General features: G+C 41.7%; 1 protein-coding gene across 1 annotated transcript; it reads left to right on the top strand.

The window, feature by feature from the left end:
• Nucleotides 1-3090: 3090 nt before the first annotated feature.
• Nucleotides 3091-18963, top strand: IYD (iodotyrosine deiodinase). Its single transcript, XM_068409617.1, has 5 exons — nucleotides 3091-3271; nucleotides 12223-12417; nucleotides 14402-14561; nucleotides 16402-16558; nucleotides 18520-18963. The coding sequence occupies exons 1-5, from the start codon at nucleotides 3091-3093 to the stop codon at nucleotides 18700-18702; spliced, it is 876 nt and encodes a 291-aa protein (XP_068265718.1). The 3' UTR covers nucleotides 18703-18963.
• Nucleotides 18964-23918: the final 4955 nt, after the last annotated feature.

The raw sequence follows: 23918 nt of genomic DNA, 5'->3' as shown, positions 1-23918 counted from the left end.
TTATTTGTAATGTTTCTCCTGACTTTTTTAAAACTAAAAAAAAAAAAAAATCCAGCTGCCAGGCTTTAGGGTAGAACAGAAGAAATAATGGTAGTAAATTTGCTTGAACTTGACATGATAATAATAATAATTACATTTATATAAAACTTGGATTGAAGAAAATCCAACAGTGCATTTAGAAAAACTGATGAAAATCTGCCATACAAAAATTGACTGCTTCTACCCACTCCTTCCCACAGTTCCTCAGAGCATCACTGTGTTTGTATTTTGAATGTCTACAGCATGGAGTTATTGAAACTAAATCAGATTTTAATAAAATAAGGTATTGTGGGATTTCTGTGGGGCTGAAGTTCAAGTTAACAATCTTGAATATATAACACTAAATACAGCTTTTACTTAAGTTAATACCACAGGGACTTTTATTTAGCTTGCTTTCTTTCGCTGCTCTACAAGAAAGAAATTGATATCTTAGCACCTCTAAGAAAGTCAAAGTTATTCCAGAAGAGTAAGAGATTATAAAGTTCCCAGCATTGCAAATAGAGATAGTTATTTTAAACAATAGCATTCAATCTTCTATATTGCTTTTCTTGCTCTTTCAGCATGGACCTGTCTCTCTGCAGGATAGATTCTCAGCTGCAAAGCATCCAGATCCTAATTTATGTGTATGTGAATATTCAAGGTTAACAAGAATATATTCCTTGTGGGAGAAACAGTCAGTGCCATTCAGATCGCAGTGTTTTTTACTTCCTTGCCATAGAGAAGGCTGTTGAAAATGTGTCTAATGGAACTGCGGGTCCCTATTCTACTCTCATGAACAAATTTAATGTTTCTAATTGGGATTAGGTGAAGTATCTCTCCCCATGACTGGATGGCCAGTAGGCAGGACAAATGAGTTTAAATATCCGCTCTAAATCAAGGAGAGAGAGGATAAATTTAAGTCTTTTTCTGCACATGATAATTGTTGTCCATACTATTCCTATACACTGCATGGGTTTTGTTTGGTTTTTGGTTGTTTTTTTTATATGCAACCCAAGACCAACGAACCAAGCAGGTGTCCCAGGTCACAACTTGACTAGAAAGTAGGGAAGAGAAGATTAATGGCTTGGGTTTTCAAGCAGGTCACCCTTTTAGCCAGAGGTAGGTGCGTGTCTATTGCCAGTTTTACTGGATTAGATTAGAAACCTAAGCACAACTTTTGCATGTCCTCTTTATTTCATCTCTGATGGATTTACGCAGTTATTTGGCTGGTTCTGGGGGTACTCTTCCTATACAGTACCCATATATTGCCCGTAAGGACCAGGACCTACTTGGACCCAGGGACTGTGTGTTGGGTAGAATGCACTGCAATAGCAGTGAAATGTTTATCCTGTATCTGAGCTGGGCAGCTGGGAAAGTCCAGTCTGAGTACAAGCTGAGAGGCAGCTTCATTTTGCTTCTAAGCACATCTAGATAATGTATGCACAGCTGAGCAATTTTCTTCGCCTTGCCCCTTTTAATACAAGGAGATTGACTAGACTGTCATATAGGCTATCATCGTGTGTGGCCAACCAGTATGACCACACATTCCCTTGCCTAGGCACCAAGTTGCTCATTAATCTGACATGCTGACCCTTCTTCAAGGCAGCCAGCAACATTCACTGAAGCATGGGAAGGCAGGGAGTGTACAGCAGGGAGCCTTTGGAGTAGTAGTGTCAAATGGGACCAGTAAGGGTGTGCTTAGTGGTGTGAGAGATGTGAGTGGCTAGGGTATGGACTGAGAGCCTGTCAGGATGAAACCTGTGCATACTTCAACTTCTCTCTCTCCTATGTGCCCCAGTTTCCATATCAAGAAAACAGGGGGTGCCCTAGGCAGGACCTGCAATGTCCCCCAGCAGGTGCCAGTTGCAGTGCGTGATATGCCAGGGCCCTGGGGCACACCATCTCCTGAAACGATTATGGCCACAAACTGCTCCCACTTATCCTGGCAAGGGCTTATCCAAAATGCAGATTAATTTACCATGGATGCAGAGACTTCAGAGCTGGCCTTGTACAGCACGAGATAAGACTTGGCAGTGCTGGTGTTTACCTGGCGCTAAATAGGGCTGATGGGTGCTGGTGTCTGCATGCAGTCAGTACCCCTGTACTCTGCTCTCCAGGACACCCCTCAGCACCCACTGTCATCTGGCACTTCATTATCCAGTATGTCCCAACAGTCCCAGATAAAGACATCGATTCAGTGCTGCTGTGTTGATTCAGTTTCCTAGCAGCTGGCTGAGGTAAAAAATGGGTTAAGCAGTTAGACATTGACCATTCTTGGATTAGATCAGCATCCTATGACTTTTTAATCTTTCCTTTGATTAGACAGCTGAATCACAGTCTTAAAGTTCACTGCAGCGTAGATTTTCATCCCTCAAGTATTTCTTATTTTGATTCCCTGAATTATTTTTTTTTCTTCCCCCAGGACATCCCAGATGAATACAGGGTTCTGTGAATCATCTCATTCAGGCTTCATGTGGAGGCAATGCTGCCACTTATCTGTTTTATCGACCCATTTATATAGCCAGCCAAGGGTAGTGCTGCAAGCTGCTATTCAATTGGTGATATTCTGATTTCCTGGGATATGTGCAACATGACTAATTTTATGAGTTAAACATTGAAGAGATGCCATCAGTTCTTAAAAGCCACATTCCTCCTTGGCTCTTTCTCGTAATCGTTGTTACAAGCAAGATTACTGGGATCACCCTAACAATAAAAATGAGGAGAAGTGTTTTGCCTTAGTCTGGGGTCCTGAAAGATCTTTTTTTTTTTTTTTTTTTTTTATTTTGCACTTGACAGCATTTATGTGTTTGTATATGGTCAGTGCCTCTGCTTGCTGCTTATAAGCAGTTTCTCTCCAGAAAAATATATAAATCTGGGTCTGCTTAACAGCAGAAGCACATCACAGATAAGATTGTGGGGGAGGTGGCTGAAAAGTAGAAGCAGGACAGGGTCAAGGACTGAACCTTGGGTCCGCCCCTTACTGTTTACTGCTGTTCTGCTCTTCCCAGTTCATTCTCTCCTTTTCAGGAGAAGCTACTGTACTTGAAAGGAAGGCTCCATGTTTCCATAGTCATGGCACTCTTTTCTTCCTTAACTCCAGTCTTTATAGCCATTATATGTGTTTTGATTGGGGTAATACTGAAGAAGACTAATGGAGAGAAGGAAAAACGTGAGACTAAAAGCAAGCCTCTATCTCGCCCATGGGTGGATGAAGATTTAAAAGATGGCACTGACCACCACTTAGAGGAAGAAGGTAAGAAAAATCTTATCCATCTGAGCAGTTTTGCTGTTTGAATTTGATCTGCCAATATGAATAAATAAGAAGTGATCTTCTCGACTTCTCCACGGTGACGGAAATGCGTAGTGCTACTGCTGCTGTGCCCTGAGCTTGTCAGCTCTGTGGAAGGAGGCTGTCCTGATGTCATGTCACTCTTGGTGTAAATCTCTATTTCCTCCAGATCCCACAGGTCAGACTGCAAAAAGAAAATGCATTTTGAAGGACCACTGTCTGCCCCTCTGTCCAGCAGATCTCAGACCTGTGAGGGACTCTGTGGGGAATGTAGGAAAAGAAAGGAGATACTGCTGAAGTCCCCCTAGCCTCTTCACAGGCCTCATTAATGTGAGCAAAGGGAAGACCTGAGCAGAGAGTTTCCATCTGCAAGCTGATTTTGTAGACATCTCATCCCACTTTACCATCCAGTGCTACATATTTGATCTCGGCACCCTCAGAAAAGTTGAAAATGGGTATCTTACAGTTATTACAAAATTCCTCCATTTGTGATTTCTGTGAATGTCCATGAGGGCTTTAGCTGGATTAGCACTGGGATCATTTGGGAGGTATGTTGATCAAATATTTAAGAACAAAATGTGGTGATGGTGCTAATCTCTGTTCACTCAACTGCATGTTTGAACCTGTACATAACACCCCCCCCCCTTTTTTTTAGTAGTGATTTCTGGTGCCCGGCTTGGACAAAAGTCTGAGCACAAAATGTACCCTTCCTTCTTTTTGCTTCCTGACTATCCTCCATAAGCTCCCTTCATTTCCTTGTGAAATAAAAATCTAAAGAGTTCTGTTCCTATGAAGTTTTAAAACTTGCAGTTATTACAGCCTTTTTTACCCAAGCTGGTTTCAAAGGATTTTTGTGTGTTTTCTGTCCCATAATGACACATTGCCTGAGTCAGCTTCTAGGAATCTTGAAACTTACATTGTTTTTCTGCACATATACCTTTTTCTAAAAACCATTATTTCTCTTTATTTCTCAGTGTTCAGTGTAGTTTGAGTAAGTGTTGTGTATCAGTTTCCAGAAATAGCTGACACCTGGAACCTTTTAAACCATGCTTACTATTTCCCAAATATACAAAATCTCTTTAAAAGTTAGTTCAATATTGTACCTTCATCAGTACAATGAAAAATAGATTCTGTATGAAATTATCCCATATTTCATTTATCACTAATGGCTTACTAGTTCAGTTAAATTGCTGCAAATTAAAATTCACATGGGTAGTTCAAGTGATAATCTATGAATTGTCAGTGACATCTTTGACTACAGCTGTTTCAATCAGTTTAAAAATGTCAATCCTCTAAATAAACAAACCTATTGGCTCTTAACAAGGAGCCTCATTGCCACGGCTCCATATATAAAATGTTGTTCTTTTATGTCTTTGTTGTTTTCCCTTTTATTCAGATACTAAATTAAAAACTGTACTAGTTTTAAATTGCTTACAAAAAAATGGCAGGTAGGTAGACACGTTTGTGCTGTTGCTATAAGGGGATTGATTTATTTTTAAAGAAAACCTCTCTCAGTGTACCATGTAGCCCAACATTAGTCTTTCTTGCTATGTTGCTTTTAACAACAAATAATCAACTTTCCCTTAATGCTGTGTGGTTCAAAACCAACATCTTTGCAAAACAGGCATGTCTTTTATCCCCAGAAAAACTAAAATAATTGCATCATGCTTGGGGAAGTATTTCTTCAGCAGGGGAAAGTCCAGCCTGAATGAGAAGAGCATATGGCCACCTTGGTAAGGATCTGCTACTCTGCTGGTGTTAGAATTGAGGATCAAAACAGAATCACCTTGTTGTCAGTGTTAAAATTTTCACTGACTACACTAGATGCTGAAATGGAAACATGGATGTAAAAAGAGATTTTTTCTTAATAGTAGAGAATATTTTACCTGCTGTGCAAATTCTACTACTTTACTAATATATCTTACTTTATCAGAAAACCTCATTTCTATTTAAATGTCTCAAGGTGGCTTGTATTTAAAGACAAAGTTCCTCTAAAGAGAATTTGAGTTAGGTGAGAATGAAGCATTTTTAAGGCCTTGTCTAAAGCTAGAATCTAGGGCTGCCATAGGTGAACAAGCTAAATTTTCAACAGCCCCTTAACAGGAAGAGGCAGCTGAAGACCAAGTCTTTCAATACATGTCCATGACCAAGGTGAGGGTGCTTTGCCAAGAGAGTGAAGTGCTCTGTAAGAAAAGCACTGAACTTACTCGGGCATTATCAGCCCCGTCAACCTTCCCTCAAGTGGCACTGCCAGGGACGTTTCCCCTGAGAGAAGCATACCTTTGAGCAGCAAAGCATGAGGTGTAATCAGCTGAACTGCTTGGACAGACTCAGTAGAGTCACTTATTGGCAGTGAAGGGCAGAAGGGGGAGAGCCAAGTGCTCCTGAGCTTGTCTGTGTTATGCTTTCGGCAGCTGAAGAGAAGGATGTTTCTCAGAGCAGCCAGAAACCCAGTTTTGTCGTTAAGTGGAAAGCATTCACTCAGTTCATTTGTTTAATGCTTTAGCTGGCAGTACTTCAGATTTGTTTGCATACCCACTGTCCTGTAAGTTTTTCCTTCATTTATGAGATCCAGAATGAGAGATTGTTGTGCTGTGGATTGGCAAGAACGGTCTGTATGTGTGTATATCTGTCTGTGCCTTGCATTAGGCCATGTGTGATTACCAGTTAGATACAGATGAAAAAGATGTTTCTTCAGCCTTGCCTTGAACAATGAGTCACAAGGGCTTTCTTCTACTGGTGGACATCTGATCCCAAAGCAGTGGTACCTTGTATCCCACTGCGTCAGGTTTACACAAGTAGATCTGGACTGTTGCAAAGACAAGTTCAGTCCTTATCCCAGGAAGGTTATTGTGTATTGGTCACTTTCTTGGTCATATACTCAAATCAATACAATTGATGGATAAGGTGAATACAGACTCAGTTTACAGTGGTGTGGAGGATGAGGTTGAATTTTATTTGTATCCTTGTTACTCTGGGGATCAGTTGGAGAGATTAATAGTAAAGGCATTTTATTACTACATATTTCATTGTGGAGACTTTGGTGAGGTACACTACTTAAGCACTAGAAAGCAATGTACAAAAGCCCAAATGTCCCATCTCTTCTGAAAATGCACTGCTCTTTGCTTGTGATGCTTCTTACCCTCTCCTACTTAGAAGCATTTCTTCTCTCCCCAAGTTTAAAAGCTTCCCATATCTTTTAATAATACTACTGACATGAATGAGACAGTAGCAGTTTAATTTTCCAATTCAATGACAATTCATGCTTTATGTCATTTAGGAGCTCAGGACTTAGATGGACGTGGTGCATCACTGTGTTTATCTCCCTGCTGCTGCAGATACCTCCAGCCTTTGTCATCAGCTGAATGAACATGAAAACTGGTCTTTTTTGACCCCATTTCTTTAACCTTGCTAGAAGGCTATTCCAGAACTTTGTGCTATGGGTTAAAAATACTCCTCTGCCTGCCTGCCCAAACTTATCTAATACTACTCTATACCCATTTTTCCTGTTCCATCCTCTTGTTAATTTAAAGGTTATTTTTCCAGCCCTGGTGCATACCCTCCTGTGGTTTATAGACAGCTGTCAGATTACCTTTCAGCTTCCTTTTTACTAGGTAAACCAGCAAATCTTCTCTTTATAAAACAGCCACTCCATTCCTTTGAAGATCTTAAGAAACCTTCTGCAACTATATTCCAGTTTGAAGTAATTTTTACAATATTTTGATGCTGGCTTCTTTCTTCCAGGGTCTGCCTCTCCCACTTGATACTTCTTTTGCTTAAGATCCCTGACCAGCTCTTGAGATTTCCAAGATCAGCCTGCTAACCACTATTTATAGCCCAGTAGTAAGGGACTCCATCTCTTTTAGTTCCCTATTAGCCACACATATAGTTTGGGATTAGATTCACTGCTGGGATTCCTGTAGTGGCAGATTATGTAGCAGTCTGCCATTAATCAAGCAAAAAAACACAGGGTCAGTTGCCCAGCGTTTTAAGTCCAAAGATCTGAAAGCTTTCTTTATACACATTTAGTTGTTTTGCTACGCATCATGTCTTTACACTGAAAAAGAGGATTGGAGAGGAATTCTATGCTTAGGAAGCAATTCCTTAGAGAACAAACTGAAAGAGCTGTTTTGGAAAGCAAATGCATTGGTCTAGACTGAGGTTACAAGTGAGGTTTCTCAAGGATCAGTCTCAGGACCAATTGTTAATATTATCTACTGGTCTTTGCGTAAAAACAAGGAGTGTACAAGTGAAATTTCTTAATGATAAACAACTGGGAGCCAACAACACAGTGAAGTGTCAGTCTAGGGAAAATAAGTGGCCAACAGAAATGAAATGACAAGTCATTATTCTCAGTGTGAGTTTGTTATTAGGAACTCATGGTAAGAATTTTTGCTATAAACTGAGGCAAAATTTTTTACATGATTTGTAAGCTGATTATAACCTCTCATATGAACTGCTGGGAAGAACACAAACGTCATCCTAAAATGTATCCAGAAACGAATTTCTGATAGAGTTAAAGAAACTACTTTTAAAATGAGATTTCACTTGGGATATCTGAGCCAAAACCATTTCAGATTTGCTTAAAAAGGAGAAAGCCTGATGACTATTGCAAGTGTACAACAGAATTGATGGCAATCTTGAGAACATGGCTAGCAAGATAATAGACTGACTAGCAGGTTGTCTGTTGTCCATCAAATGATGGAATACGCAGAGATGTAAACAAGATGTTTGTAGTATTGTTTAATGTGACTGTAAATACAGGAGTATGTCCAAACACAGCAATTAAAGATATAGAGAGCATGCACTAAACAGATGGTGCAGATAACGATTTTAGCTTAGCATATGGATAATGTTAACTGCTAAAAATGAATGATAGACACATGGTGGAAGAGAATAAATAATAGATGAATTTATTATTAAAAAAAATGCCAGAAGAGTTTTGGGTTTGTGTGTCAGTTCTTTTACTTCTGGGTTCTTCTTCTGCCTCAGCCTGTATTCCTGTTTTGAGTGCATTAAGGTTTTTAAGTTTTGCTTACAAAACTTAAGCTCAGATACGGTGATTCTCATACCACCATTATCACTAGTCACTTCGTCTTTGTCCCGTGTTCAACATTTTTGAAAGTACATTTCTTGTTTCATCATATTATTATTAAGTTGAACCATCCAAACCACACAGCAGCTTCCCTTCTTTTCTTCTCTTCTACTTACGTGGAAAAAAACCCAAACAAACCAAACAAGCAAGGAAAGCTCACAAAATTTAGTGCAGCTTGGCCTTTAGGTAATGGCCTTAGGTAATACTGCAAGTTTTATACTCTCTGACTTACAAGGCCTAGGTTTCTGTGCTAACTAATCCTTTTCTTCCATTCCTAGTTGCCTATAGATCATTTAATTGAGATATATATTCAATCAATTACATCTAAGATTATTTTTATACCTCTGATTTAAAGAAATGCCAAATCTCTCTGCTTCCTGATCCCTGAATTCTTCAACCTGAGTTCTCCAACTTAATTTTTCTTAATCCCTTATTTTCCCCAAGTTTGTTACCTTAAAAATTGAGAGCCATAGTTATAGACCTACTTTTCCTTACCCTTTCATTTAGTCAACTAAATTGAATGAACTGATAATCTCAGTTTAGGGGTACTTTTTTTTTTTTTCTTAATAACATCCTCTCCTCTCACTGAAACCAAAGCTAAGAGAGTCACTGCATGAGAAAAGAACAGGTCATTTTATTAAGGTATTGGATGCTTCAACTGGGAAGCCTGGTTTCTAGTATTATCATAATTCCTCTTCGGTCTGTATCTGGAAAGCTATGCTTCCACCATGTACTTCGTAACAATGATGTGGTTGAGGCAATATGACTCTCTTAAAGATGTGTCCTGATCTAGATGTGACCTTGGGCGCTTTTGTAGGCTTCACACTATCCCAGAAGACAGTGCATCTCAAAAAGCAACCTTTTTTTTAGCCATGCTACTTTTTTATTTCTTTACAATCTACCACAACATCAACTATTACCTGTTTTTTTATTGATATGCTTCCTGGGCAAGTCAAAGCAGGTACTACTGTTGTTATTGCCTCTCCATTCTTCCCTCCCTGTCACGTTTTGTTTCACGTTCTGTACAGGTACTGATAGCTCTTCCAGTTTGCTGTCTAGGCCTCTGCATTCAACTGGCCACAAGAAACAAATAGTCTATTTCTGTTTCCCAGGGCACTCAACATTGTAAGCTTGGAAAATGGATAGGGATGATCGCTACAGCACATTGATATAAGCACAAATAATATAGTCTAACCTGAAATTTTCACCAAGATACTAATCCAATACCTACTTTCAGCATAGTTTTCTGGTCAGATTCTGCCTTCTGATAGACAATCCACAATCTCAGCTGATTTCAGGAAGTTTTTTGTTATCATAAGGAAAATATTTCTCCCATTTAGAAACTCCTCTTATGTGAGTGCCTGTGGATAAAATTAAGATGTGCGTTATTCTGTGTAACTGCTAAATCTCAGTTCAGTAACAAATATGTTGGTTGTAGTTTCAGTACGACTATACACAAGATGGATTTGGAGAGCGAGAATTAATTTTATTGGACCAATCAAGACAGTTGCAGGAGGCCATCCTGCTTCCAGGCCTGTAAGTCCTTCGAGAGGAGCTTGCAGAAGAGGTTTCGTGGCCAAAGCTTGCATGATTTTCTGTCCTGTCTATATTGATGGACACCTTCTGAATTTCTCTACTGGTGAGACAGTCCTCAGTGAAGTTGGAAAGGGTTGCTGAGTTGCTGTCTCCCAACTCCCTGTTTTTTCCCTTAGGGTTTTATACATTTTTGTGTCATCACTTTTTCTCTCAAATCCTTTGGCTGCCAGCCATCACTGTCTCAACTTCTGTTTGTGGAAGGTTTTTTACTTTTACTTTTTACTTTTTTTCTTTCTCATCCAGTAGGGCTTTACCTCATGTCCTTTCTCACATCTTCACAGCAACTGTCTCAGGAAAACTGAACTAAGGTCACTGTGCCTTTGATTACATGGGCCCTACCCTCTGGGCTGAGGGTTGTACCATCTTTCAAACCACCAGGCAGAGATGCAAGAGACAGAGATATGCATCCTGCAAACTATTCCACAACTGCATTCCCTGTGAATATTCAAGGAGAAGTTGCATATTGCCTTTTACCAGCTTAACATAGTGGTCCTTGAAAATGGCATCCTATGGTACCATGTATAGCGTAGAAGAGGTGGGAAGGATGCAGAGCTCTGTCTCCCTGCCTCCCCTCCCCAGCCACCCAACACTCTAAAACATGCATCATGTTGAATACTGGGTCACCAGCAGAAGCTCTTCCTCTCAACACCGTATTGCACCACACTACTTGCTAGTGCAAACATAGCCTTTTAACCCCATGCTATTCCCTTCACTGAGTGTGGAGGAGGAACAGCAAAAAAGGGGGTGTGAAAGTTTCTGAAAGAGAAGATCACCAGAACCCCCTAGCAAAGGGCAAATCCTAGTCAGCCAGTTTCTATTGAATAGTAAATAATCTACTGAACTAAGTGTAAACCGCAAAGGGAACACTAGGAAGAGACATCTTCTTCCTCTTTCAGTTGGTGCCAGATGCCCACAAAAATGATTTTTACAATGGGTCACTGCTTCCCATTACCATGGAGTCAGGTCCTTGCAGACTGTGACCAAAAGCGCTTAACACAGGCATGAAATGCTAAACAAAACAAACTTTCCGGGTGACTACTTTGTATGCAAAATAAAATGTATGTTTTTTGGTGACCAGAATCATTATGTTTAGATTTAACATATGAAACTGGATATATTGCAGCCTCTTGCACATACTGAGCCACTCTTGTGAATATTTCACTGCTGTTTATAGAACGAACAAAAAAATCAACCTGGTCCCTAAGGCAACTGCGTACTACTAAAACACAGAAATAATTGCTATTTGAATTTGCGCTGGAGATTGCTATGATTCTGGAATAATAGCCGAATGGCGACTGAAAAAGAACTAGAATATTTTTTCCTGACTCAGCCCTCTGTAGCAGATTGCTCAATACTATTGACTAGTCAAAATGTAAAATTTAAATAGCTTAACTTCCACATCATAGTTACAAAAAATGCTATCCTTGCTGATTCTAGGAATGCAGGGTGAAAGAGGAGATCTCAGAGACAACAGAAGATGCATTTTGTGGTATTAAAAAAAACCCAGAGAGACAGTTTTCAGTGAAACGAGGAACCATTTTGAGTTCTTAAATTAAAGACAAGAAACACAATATCCTACAGTTGATATGTTGTTGTCTTAAGTATAGATGCCTGTCATCCATTTCCTCTTATACTGAAAGTACCATGAAACCAAAGAACTTAACCACAAAGCCACATTTGTGCAGATCCTGGACTTGTAATACTTCTGCTATGAAACATGAATATGGAAAAAGCTGACATTCAGCTCTTCAGGGGAGATGTTATGCATCTTGGTAGTTAAGCTCTCTCCTTAACTTCAGTAATTTAATTGATTATTTTCTTATTAGACTGCTCAGGAAGGAACACACATGTTCACGTTTACTTACTGAGAAAAGTGGGCTGAAAGGTTGACCACCATTTCACTGCTGCTTCAGCTTGCAACCCAATTTTACAGGCAGGCTTGCAGACTGAAGAGGAGAAGGCCATAACTTCTTTGTGGATCACATTTGCTACAGCCAGCCAGGACCCTCCTGCCTCTCGGTATTTAAACAAGGTGTTTATTCAGTAGCTGGAGCCAGGAATCAATGAGTTGTGTCAACTGGAACCTCAGACTTTGCCTTTCCAGTGGTGTGGAAGTGCAATGTATGCCAATGCAGGCCAAAGTACGTTACAGTGGTGAATACCAAAGATATAAATAGTGTTTTCCCACAAAAAAAAATCCCTAACAACTTTTGTTTTCTTGCAGAGGTGGATGAAGAGTGGCAAGGACTTGATGAAAATGTTGCCCATGTCCCCTTCTTCCCGGAGCGCTACTCTGAGGCTGAAATGATTAAAAGGTCACAGATGTTTTACGAACTTCTTAATAAGAGGCGGTCTGTCAGGTTTCTCAGTGATGAGCCGGTCCCCAGGGAGGTTATTGATAATGTCATCAGAACAGCAGGTATGGTACTGAGTGATTCAAGGTCTGAAAGGAAAAAAAATCAGCATTGCTGTTCAACTGTGTAAAAGCGATCTGGAAAAGCCAAGGGAATTGGCATTTGGTTTATGTAGCCATAACGAATGAGCACCCATTGATTGACTGGAAATTACTCAGTTTGAACAACTATATGTCAGGGACTGGTCTGGAGCATTCCCATTTCCTTTGTATTTGCCATGTACCCAAAAAGGAAAAAGAGCATTTCAACAGCATGAAACAAAACATTGAATTCTCAAGCTTTAGATGTTTTTTAGAATAAAATTGATGTACAGTTTAGTGAAACGTTTTTCAAATAGAAATATTGAAGTGTTTTCTCTCAAAAATGTCAAACCATGTGTACTTCACATGCTTTAAAATGTCATTCATTATGATGATATTTATCATGTGTGGGTTTTGTTTGTTGTTTTTTTCCTGATCAAACTGATGAAATTGTCCCAGCCCTGTGAAATATTTCAGTTGAAATAAATGGTTGGGGTTTATTATGGGGAAAAAAGTTTCAGTCTAGAAAAAAAAACCTCTTCCAGTCCTTTTAGCATCAGTGTCAGGTCCCTATTGTATATGACTGGAGAGTTATGTTGAGGACCCCGATCAAGGTTATTTGACTGTCAGAAAAGAATTTTTTTTTTTTTTGAGAACTTATGTGTTTTAAATCACTCTGTAATGTCCTGGCCTAATCTTCTCTCTGCTTTAGTAACATTGACTTCAGCCAGGAGTGGTTTTTAGCCTCATTATTTCTCTTCTGTGAACCAGTATAGAAAATGTTCACAAGCTGCCTTAGAGAAAAGTTCAGTAGCCTCTAGCAAGATTAATAATATAGAGATTCTGAGCAACTGATGTGCATTGTTTTCCCTTTAAAAACTGTAAGCAGCTTTGTTACTGCACTGTAATGAGTCTCCATCTTCCTCCAATTAGCTAGGAGTCATTAAAACACTGAGCATGTTTTGGCAAATGCAGCAAAGCAAACAAGCCTGGAGTGCAGATGAAGTACTTAGTAACCCTGAAAGCTTTGGGCTGTGTGGAGGAAAAGAAAACAAAGCAAAGCATAAATGTCATCAGTTCTTACCCAAACCTGAAGAGAGGCAAGGTTCACATTATAAACACATTTTAATGTAAAAGATAGTTCAAGCTACTTATTCAGTGTTTGTTAAACTGAAATTGATGCCTAGATAACCAAATACAGTATGTGTTCAAGACCTTCAAATATTTTTAAGGGGCTAGAGAGACCTCAACAGTCTCCTTAACCTATTTCTCTGTGAACTTGTACAGGTAACTATATTCTTCAGCTTCTGGCTTTCATCTGCTAGGCAGTTAAAATATTCTTCAGTGGTGTTGGTGTGTAATAATCAAGGCTGACTAAGGAAGTGCAGACTTAACATGTGCACACCTACATACACCAGCTGTCTTTGGGACAACAAACAAACTTGTATGCTATATGGCAGATGTCTGCGTTGTGCAGCTCCTCATATTTGTCAGTCAGTGACAGATTCCTGCAGGTGGTCTCTTAGCCTTGTTTCCCTGAAAGCCATTAGCTTTTCCCTTCAGCTAAAACCATGTCTCCGAGTTGGTTGCATATTCAGACAGTGTGTTGCTTTGGGTATGATGCTTTTCATTAACATTACTGCGTGCCTATATCGCACTGTAATACTGCCTCATCATAAGAACCACAAAGGAATTTTTATAAACCCCTAATTTTTGTTTCCTGTAAGATGGCTGTGTGAAAGGACTAGCCTCTGTTAATGAATGGGACTTCACATTCTTCAAGAAACAAATTAACAGAGGTTGTCTGCCAGAACTTATCTCAGTCCTTTCCTTCCCATCTCATCAACTTGCTTTCCCATTGCTGTGATGGTCAGTCGGAAAGCCCACAAAGAGCTGCTACCTCTCCCTGCACACCCTCCTTCAGCACTGTGCCAACTGGGTTTTCATCTTTCCCTGTTTTTGTATGAAGGTACTTCACCCAGTGGAGCGCACACTGAGCCCTGGACCTTTGTGGTAGTTCAAGATCCATATTTAAAACATAAGATTCGTGAGATCGTAGAAGAAGAAGAAGAAATCAACTACAAAAAAAGGATGGGAGACAGATGGGTTAATGACCTGAAAAGGTTGAGGTATGAAAAAGTCTATTCGCTAAGGGTTTTGAAGGGAGCTGTGTTTTGCTCTAGGAAAGACTATACCGGGAACTTTTAGTCATGTTACTTTTTTTTTTTCCCCTTATTTTCAGGAAGAAAAAGAACTAACTGAAAAAATTCAGCTCAATTTTAAAAATCTTTTTTTAAAAGTGTTCTTTCAAGTCCGTGGTCCTTAAACTCTTCCTCAGTTTTCTGGTGCTGCTGTAAGTATTTCCCACTTCCTGATCAGAGAGAAAGAAGAAAGGTGGGGTCAGAGACTGCCCCAGACAGAGAGTTGCCAGGGTCACTATATTGTGGTCCTTTTGCTAATTTACAGCTGGGAAGAAGAAACTCCTGTCTGAGGAAAGCAGAATTCCCACCCAGCAGGAGCTGAAAAAAAAATTTCTATATGTATATGCTAATTCTGGCTACTTTGTTCTAAGGGCCAGGTGAGATGCAGCACCCAACTGATACACACAAAAGAAAAACTCACTATGCCTGTGTACTTCAGTCTGACCAGAAGGATGAAATAAGTGACTCAGATATTCAGCACACCCTTTTCTTTTGCATGGCTTTGTCTTGATTCTCAAGATGATGGGAATCTTACTGAAAGCACCACAGTCTAGAAAACTGAAGTGATAAAAGAACCTTGTCTTGATTTCTTCTAGTGTCCTTTTCCTTTTCTTCCTCCTTCTTGCTTTGAATTTATTTCTAAGATTCATGTTTGGAAAGAAAAACTTAAATATGTGTAGAATTGTGCCTTGGTGGCTGGTTCATAAAATTGCCTCCAGTAAAAGGGGTTATATACTCTCTATCTTGAAACTTTTCCAAGCATTTGGCTCCATCATTATTTTTTTCCTATGTAACCTCTGTTGCCTTAACTCTTGTCCCAGTTTTTTCCTGTTGTTTGCCACACAATGAAGCTCTCAAAGCCATTGGGAGTTTTGCTGCTGACTGAGGTAGCCCCAAGGCTTGCCCCTATGCAAGTGCTGAATTATGCAATATGTAATTGTTCTAAATGCCCTCCAAAGTCTGACTGACTCGCTTAACTTCACACAGTGGGAAGACATCTACTGAGTCTTGGCTTGTCAAATGAAGTATACATGCAAAGCTTTGTAGAGTTGATTTGCCCTGCTTGTTTCATAATGTTATTATTTTTTCAGATGCTTATGTGCTATGTAAATTTATGTGCTATGTAAATAACTAAAATATAGTACTTTTTATATTTTGAGTGAGAACAGTAGAAAGCACACATTTTCTTACCTAAATCCTACATCATAAGTATATATATTGTTGTTAAAAAAATTTTGAATCAAATGAATTCTAACAGGGATGAACTACCCAGAAACAGAATAACACTTTTTGCTATGAGAATATATTTAGGTTTACACCTTAGAGCAAGAAGTGTTGAACTTTTCTACCAGCAGTTTTCCCTGCAATCACAAAAAAGTTGGTAACAGTTGCTGGTAACAGGTAGAGCTGCAAGTCTGCAAAATTCCAGGGATTAAATAATCTCAAGGGCAAATGCTCATGAGGCCAGTTCATAGATAAGAGGTCAAGAACTACCTCCTATTTCTATGCAATTCCACTCTTCCAAGTGAGCACATCAACTCCTCAGCCGAATCCATTAAAACTGAGAACTCTATTCAAGCTTTTTTTTTTCCCAGAAATGTTTCTGTTTAAACTGATAATACTTAATCCCTTGCAGTAAATGTTCTGAGCTTTAGTCTACTGCTATAATTGTCGTGTACCTTTAGTGGCCCTTTGCAGATGGTAAAAGTGACTTATGGTAAAGTGAGAAGGTCACAAAATAAATGTCTTAAACATTATTCTTTTGTAGAACAAACTGGATCAAAGAGTACTTGGACACTGCTCCCTATCTGATCCTCATTTTCAAGCAGGTATATGGGCGGCTTCCAAATGGCAAAAAGAAGACCCACTACTACAATGAAATCAGTGTTTCTATTGCCTGTGGTATCCTGCTTGCTGCACTGCAGGTACATTGACAGAACCGGCATGCTGGTAGTCAATATATTGGTTTGGATTACATACCAAGACTATTCTACCCAAACGAGGGTGGAACCCAATTTAGATTTTAACATTGCGTCCTCTGGATTACTCCAATTCCTGACAATATGTATTAGTTTTGAGTTTTAAAGTTATTCTGCACAGATTCACATCTGAGAAGGTTAGTCCTACCCTCAGAACTGGTTAACAAGAAGAAAAATGTAATGCAGCGTACTTCCAGAGTTGTCACTTTTCTCCCGACACAGGCTTCAGTCCCTGAGGTTTCTGCCTTATGGTAACAGGGCTGACAGGGTCTGCAGATTACCCAAACATGGCTGTACAGTGCCACACTGGCCCCTTCTTTTCAGTAATCCCTAAAAGATTGCTTGACCCCAAATCATTTTTAGTATAGAATGCTGGAAAAATAATCAGGGATATAGTTCACAGAACAGGCTGTACTATTTCAGTCTTTCTAAGGCATTTCTGAAAGTGAACTGATTTCTAAAGCTCAGCATGTTTGACACCAGCCAGTTGGATTTTCTTGGTGGTTTCTCAGTACTCAGTTCAGCTTGTTGTATCTGATGTATTCACACAAGTGTTTCAATAGCTATTCTGATTGCTAAGTTGGCCTGTCAGCAGGATAACAACAAGGTGCCACCTCTTATATTAGGCCAATTTCCTACCAGGGGTTGCTGTTCCTCCTCCACTCTGTTTTGAGTGACACCTCCCTGCCCATGTTGCTGTTCCTTAGGAGGACCTTCAGGATGGGAAATCTGAGAAGTTAGCAGGGAAGAAGCATATTGCTGAGGTGTTGCTGCTCTGCAGATGCACAGGGCTCTCTATTTTCCCTCTGTGGAGCTGAGAGCAAAGGGAATGCACAGGGAATAGGGCAGAACCAGCACTGTGTCACTAGTGCCTTAGTCAGAAGCAGTAGAAGTGACAAGGCTCTGCTTTCCCCTGAGCCGGCCCACTACTGGGTGAGATTTCTCCCTACTGTTAGGCTCTGTAGTGCTGTCTCTTTCCCAGCTCTTAGGAATTAATTGTCGATATTAAAGGACACAGTGCCATGGACTCATAGCATTCAGCACCGCCACTATTAGCTCTTCTCCTCTTCAGAAGACCATGGAGGTTACTTAACATGAGCTGCCTGAGCACCTCTCCCTGTCCGACTTTCATATCTCAAAGCCTCCCAAAATGCTTGCTTTACATAGACAGAGAGAATGAAGTCCACATGCACAACTCTGAGGAAGCACCTCAGGTGTGGGGTCATATTTGGGATAGTGTCAGCTCTTTACTATTTGTCAGATTGTTTAGCTTTTTAATGAGATTTCATATGAGAGGAGTGATGCATAGACTTATTTTGGGGTTCTGATGTAAGCCCGTAGATTGCCCACTGTGAGAGATGGCAACAGGCTCCCGTGACAAACTCTGAGGCAGAGCATGTGCCCCCTGTCCCTGTGGGGTACAGCTCTTGAGCAGGAACAAATGGTCACAAAGCTGTAAGACATCTTCCTGCCAGCTGTACGGGGGCAAGAACCGAAACATTTCTTTGTATAAGCCAGATGAACTCCATGGGATGATATTCCAGTGATATCCCCACAACTGCCTCTCAGCTTCAGTGTAGCCATGAGTCCCCTGTTACACTGAGCACTGCAGGCAGGCTCCTGCTGTACAACATACAGACATGTCAGGCAGAATAAGGTTATATCCATTAGCCTGTGCTGTTGCTGCAGTGGAGAAATGCTGTGCTTTTCTGTAAGCAAAGGAGGTGTCTTTCATGGTACTGTTGAGGCTATTAGTAAATCAGGTGTTCCAAAACCTGCAGAAGAGTCTAATGAAGCAGCATTTCTGGGCTAGTCAACAGGAGACTGTACAGGTCTGGTGAGAGTAGTGGATACAAATACAGAGCACAGACCTCTGTCTCACTCTGTTGCTGTCTGTCTTGCTGCAGAACGCAGGTCTGTACACCGTGACCTCCACACCCCTCAACTGTGGCCCCCAACTCCGTGTGCTGCTCCAGCGCCCAGCAAACGAGAAGTTACTCTTGCTGCTCCCCGTTGGCTATCCAAAGAAAGATGCTACTGTGCCTGCGCTGACCCGAAAGCCGCTGGAAGACATCATGGTGGACATGTGAGCCCCGTGCCACAAGGAAGGGCACATCCCCGCTGCCAGCTAGTAAGCAGCAGCCTGCTGACCTTGTCACTGCTGTTTCCGTGTATTGTCCTCTTATGCCACTGCTGCTCTGGCTGTTTACACCTGTATTTCTTTTAGTGCTACTTTAATCACAGTGGCTGCTTTTTAATAGCAGCGAGCAGTCAAACACCGTGCATTTGACAGGTGCTATTACCAATGAGCCCAGGCAGTTGTTCCAAGGCACACGTGAAATGGCATTTAAATGACCTTCATCACTCGATTTTTCTTATGCATTTAAGGGACAAATCTTTCCTTGAACTGGAATGTATATTCTCCTTATACTTCCGTGATTACCATTACACAGTTATTTTCACTTCAGAATTTTAATGGAGGTTGTATTAAAAGATATAAAGAGGTCAAACTCAGCTGTCTTATCTTGATCAGTGTGTGCTATTTAAATGCCCTTTCCACTTCACTATGTTCAGTTCTGCATTGGAGGAAGCTATTTTTCTCATATGCAGTAGCATTTTCCCTACTTGATTGGTCTCAAAAACTTTGTCTATACTAAGCTTTCTTAAACTATTGCTGGTACGAGTGTCTTCAGCTGGGGGAGACCTAGTAGGAACAAGGCGTCCAAGTAATTTCCTTGTTACCATTTATTTACACATGTTCCAGGCACAGTTAAATCATATGGCAGCTATCAGTTGTGCGCCTTACTGGCTGCTTCCGCTGGAAGTGGCCCAAAGGGAACTACTATTCTGGTTATCCTGTTTATACCTACAACTATTCCAGTTTAACACCCTGAAATTTAAACTGCTTTAAGGACCCTGACACGTGAGAGGTACTTTCATGTCATGCCAAATCAGACATATTTTGGGTTATTTTAAGGCTGTTTGTCACAAAAGTAACACTCCCAACTAAAAGCCTTATTTACAGGCAAGATGTGAATGGGCACCAGTGTGAGCTGCTCACTGGAAGGGTTGGTGTTACTGCTACCTGCACTGCCAGAGCCCCCTTGTGGGGTTGCGGTTCCTGCCGGCTTTGAGAACAGCACAAGATGAAAACACTGAAAGAGAGAAGTCCTTCCCTGAAGCTGTCTATATGCTGTGAAATAGTTTCCCACCCTGCTCTCTGCTGCATGTAACTTCAGGCAAATTCAGCCCAACTGGCATCAGCCTTCCTTGTGGGTTGCTTGAGTTAACTCCCTGCACCTTGTCTGAAGTCAGTCCTATTTAACAGGGCCTGTTGTCATCCAAGCAAGTGGAGGGGATAATATTTTGCAGGGGTACAGCTTTTTGTGTTGTCAATACCTCTCTGTCACCCAATGAGAAAAACTATTTTTCTCTTTGGCAGACCATTTCGCTGGTATTAAGCTGATCTGGCTATGTGTCCACCTGTTTTACTAGCCCCGCTTCACATCCTCAGTGGTACAGCAATGGCAAGAAGAGTTTCTCATGCAGACCTAGTCTGAAATGAGCTTTTATAACTACAGTAAAATAAACAAAGAAGTCCTGTGTCTACACACTTGCAAGATCTAAAAGCTAGTCAAGAAGAGAGGGATGAGCTGAATCACATCAAGGCTGACCGGCTGCAGGTCCCCAGTTATTAGGAATACATGTTAATGTCACTGTAGCAAATTTTCCTTCTGTGCAGATGCTGCTCTGCCATTTCAGACCCCTTCACAAAGCAGTTTTTATCTGCTGTAAATGTATATAAGCCCTATTACATTTGTTTCAGTTCAGAGTTCACATCTACGGAGGGCTGAACTTCTGTCACTTTGCAGTCTCTCCTATAGCTACAGAAATAAACGGTTTCTTGTGAAAACAGAAAATTAGAAAATGACTGTGCCACATAGATGGGAACTAAGCCCTTTAGCAAAAGTAGCTCTAAATATGACTTTTCTAGAACCACAGAATAATAGAGTTTAGAATGGACTTCCAGCATTCATCTTCAAACCTCTGCTCGAAACAGGTCTAGTTAGATCAGGTTGCTTAATGTCTTGTGCAGTCAAATCTTGAGCAACTCTAAGGATGAAGAGTCTACAACCTCTTTGGGCAACCAAAGTATTAGTTCACTTCCATAGTAAAAAAAAAATGTTTTCCTGCTATCTATTCGGAATTTCCCATGTTTCAACTTGTGTCCATTGCCTCCTGGACAATGCTGTGTATCTCCAGGAGAAATCTGAGCTCGTCTTCTCGTCTTCTCTGTATTTTCCAATTGGGTACGTGCAGACAGCACTTAGGTCTCCCATGAGCCTTCTCTTCTCCAGACTGAAGCAACACAGCCCTGTGTGCGCCAGCTCCCTGACCATCTTGGTGGCATCTGTTCAACGTTCTCCAGCATGTCACTATCTTTGTGGTACTGAGCAGGCCAAAACTGGACACAGTACTCCTGCTTGTTACACTTTTACTAATGCAGCCCAAGACGTGGTTGGCCTTCTTTGTTGTAAGGGCACACGGCTGATTCATATTGTCCACCGTAGGGTCCTTTTCCGAAGAGCTGCTTGCAGACAGCTGGCCCCAGCCTGTACAGTGGCACTGGGTTATTCTAGCCCAGGTGCAGGGCTTTGTATTTACTTTTGATGAAATCCATGAGGTTCCTATCAGCTCATTTCTGCAGCCTGTTTGGGTCCTTCTGAATAGCATCACCACTCCCCAGTGTTACAACCACTTCCTGCAATTTGGTGTCATCCCCAAACTTGCTAAGAGTGCACCCTGTCCTGTCATCTTTTGCCCTCGCTTCTCTTCAGGTTATGGTAACCCTGCCCAGCCATACCCAGTTTAAAGCCTCCCCTACCAGGTTAACAAGCTTATTTCCAAACACACGCTTGCCCCACTTTCTCAGATGCATCCCATCCCTGTTTGGTAGCCCTTGTTTCTAAAAGAGTCCTGTAGTAAAAAAAAACAAGCCCTGCCTGTGATACCAGCCACACAGGTGAGTGTTGATCCACTGAAGGAGTCCAGTCCTGCTCAGGCCTTTCCCCTTGACTAGAGAGGAGAGAGCACCTTCACCCTGCTCCCAGAGCCACCCGGTCACTCTTGCTTGGTATGCTCCCAGTCGCTCCTGGCAGCATTAGTGGTGCCCACATGGATAAGTGGGCAAGGTGTAGCAGCTTGAGGTCCCATGCAACATCACTGGTCCTGGCAAGCAACAAACCTCCTGAGACATCAGGCTGGGTCAGCAGGCAGGCTCCAGGGACTGTCTGTAGCTTTTCTCATTGGCACAGGCCCTGCTCTACCCTGACGATCAGGGCCCCTGGCATCACATTTCTGCTGCAGTTGTAGATCTGCAGCTGCAGCAGTCACCCTCCCCCCTGCAGCCAGAGGCCACCAGCCTCCCCACGGGTAGGCAGGGGGTGTTGGTCTCTGGGAGGTGGGGAGGTTGGACTGTGGGGAAGCACCACCCTGGAGAAGCAGGTGCCTGTGTGTGGCTTCATACGCCTCTGAGAGGAGGGCTGATAGCAGTCACAGGGTAAACCTCGGGTGCCTGAGCGGTGCTCAGACAGGCTGGTTATCTTGCAAGAAGGAGACGGAGAGGAGTGCTGCCTAAGAGCAGACTGTGCTGGGCCTCCCTTTGCTGAGAGGATGGTGTTGGCAGCCTTCACGAGCTAGGCGATTCCCCACCCTGCTGCGGGGAACATTTGGGTGGGCTTGTAATCTTGTGAGAGTGGACTTGCAGAGGTGGGAAGTGTCACCTGGGAGCACAGGCTGCCACGGCTTCTTTTTGTTGTGAGGGGGGGATCTAGTGGCAGATGTGTGCAGCACTGATGGAGTTCATGACCTAAATGTTATGTTCTTTGAGGGGTTTTTGCATGGGCTTAGAGTCCTACGAGAACAGTGATGCTGGGGAAGGAGGGGAGACATGTCATTGAGGAGCAACAGGGACCTGTACTGGGCTCCCATTTGCTGTCAGGGCAGCAGGATTGTGCAACAGCATTCATAAGCTACGTGAAGGTTGCTGGGGTAGGTGTTCAGGAGGGCATATAGTGTCACAAGGAGAGACCTGCTAGGGAAGGAAGGGGGGAAGTGTAGCCCAAGAGTAGCAGATGGCTGTTCTGGGCTTTCCCTTTTCTGTCAGGGATGGTGTGGGTCGCAGAAGTATGTGGCAGGGACAGTGTTCGTGAGTGAAGTGACAGGCTCTTGTGAGGGAAGGGGACTTTTGCCTGGCCATGTAGTCTGCTGTGTAGGCATGGTCTAGACTAGAAAGCAGCTGCCCTCTTGCTATCTCAGCAAAGATGCCTTGCAGGTGGCCTCAAGTCAAGCCATTCCCTCTAGCCATATGATGCAGTGTGTGCCATCTCATCTTATTCTAAAAAAAGAAAAAAATACCTCATCTCTTGATGATCAGACCCTCACTGAGCACTGTGTGGAAGCCTTGGTAGAGCATGCATTTCTTTGAGTCACCCTTGTGCCCTTTTATCAAAGCATGACTATTCTTTATGGACAGTTATTGTCCTTGTTCACAATCAACAATTGAATGCCATCTCATGAAAACATGGGTGGGTTTTTTGGGAAAAAAAAGCTGCTAACATTGAATAACATTTCTGGGAACTTTCTTCTTTTAACTGTATGGACAAATTTGTATGCATCCGAGGACCCTCGTTGTCTGAAGTTTTTCAGACAAATGGAATTGAAATCAGGTGCAACATGGTGGGTTACATCACAACCCAGATGATTAAAGAAATGAGTGTCACATGTTGGAGCTTGGAACTATGGCAAACTGCCTGTCTCCTCCCACTGCATGGATGGCTAAACTGGCATTGGTTTCAGTTTGCCCTTGAATACTGAGCTGTAAGCTGTTGCAGTTCACCTGGTGCTTCATCAGCAATCCAGCTAGCCACGAAGTGAGGCAGGGAAGCACTACTGGAACAGCAACTTCCTACCTACTCTATCATCTTCCTTTCCAGCCAGGTAAGCCATAACCCAATTGATTCTCTTAGAAAGTAAATTTTTTTTAAATTTTATTTTAGTGATTCAGAGTGCAATGTCTGAGGACTTTGTTACACTGGTGTATATGCTCATCTCCTCTATAGCTTAGAATGCACCTATGTGATCGAGTGTAAGATTCCCATAAGTTAGCTGGGCTGTAGTAACCATCTAAGTGCGCTGCTTTCAGCTTGAAGAAAATAGCAGATTGTCGATATTGAGCTTAGTTTGCAAATACTTTAAAGCTAAGTGTTGTGATCTTGTGTTTGATGAAGATAACTGTGCCCAAGAA

Source organism: Nyctibius grandis, chromosome 1 (assembly GCF_013368605.1).
Source record: "Nyctibius grandis isolate bNycGra1 chromosome 1, bNycGra1.pri, whole genome shotgun sequence".
In the NCBI taxonomy this organism is placed as follows: Eukaryota; Metazoa; Chordata; class Aves; order Nyctibiiformes; family Nyctibiidae; genus Nyctibius; species Nyctibius grandis.
This window is presented reverse-complemented; position numbering and strand designations above follow the sequence as displayed.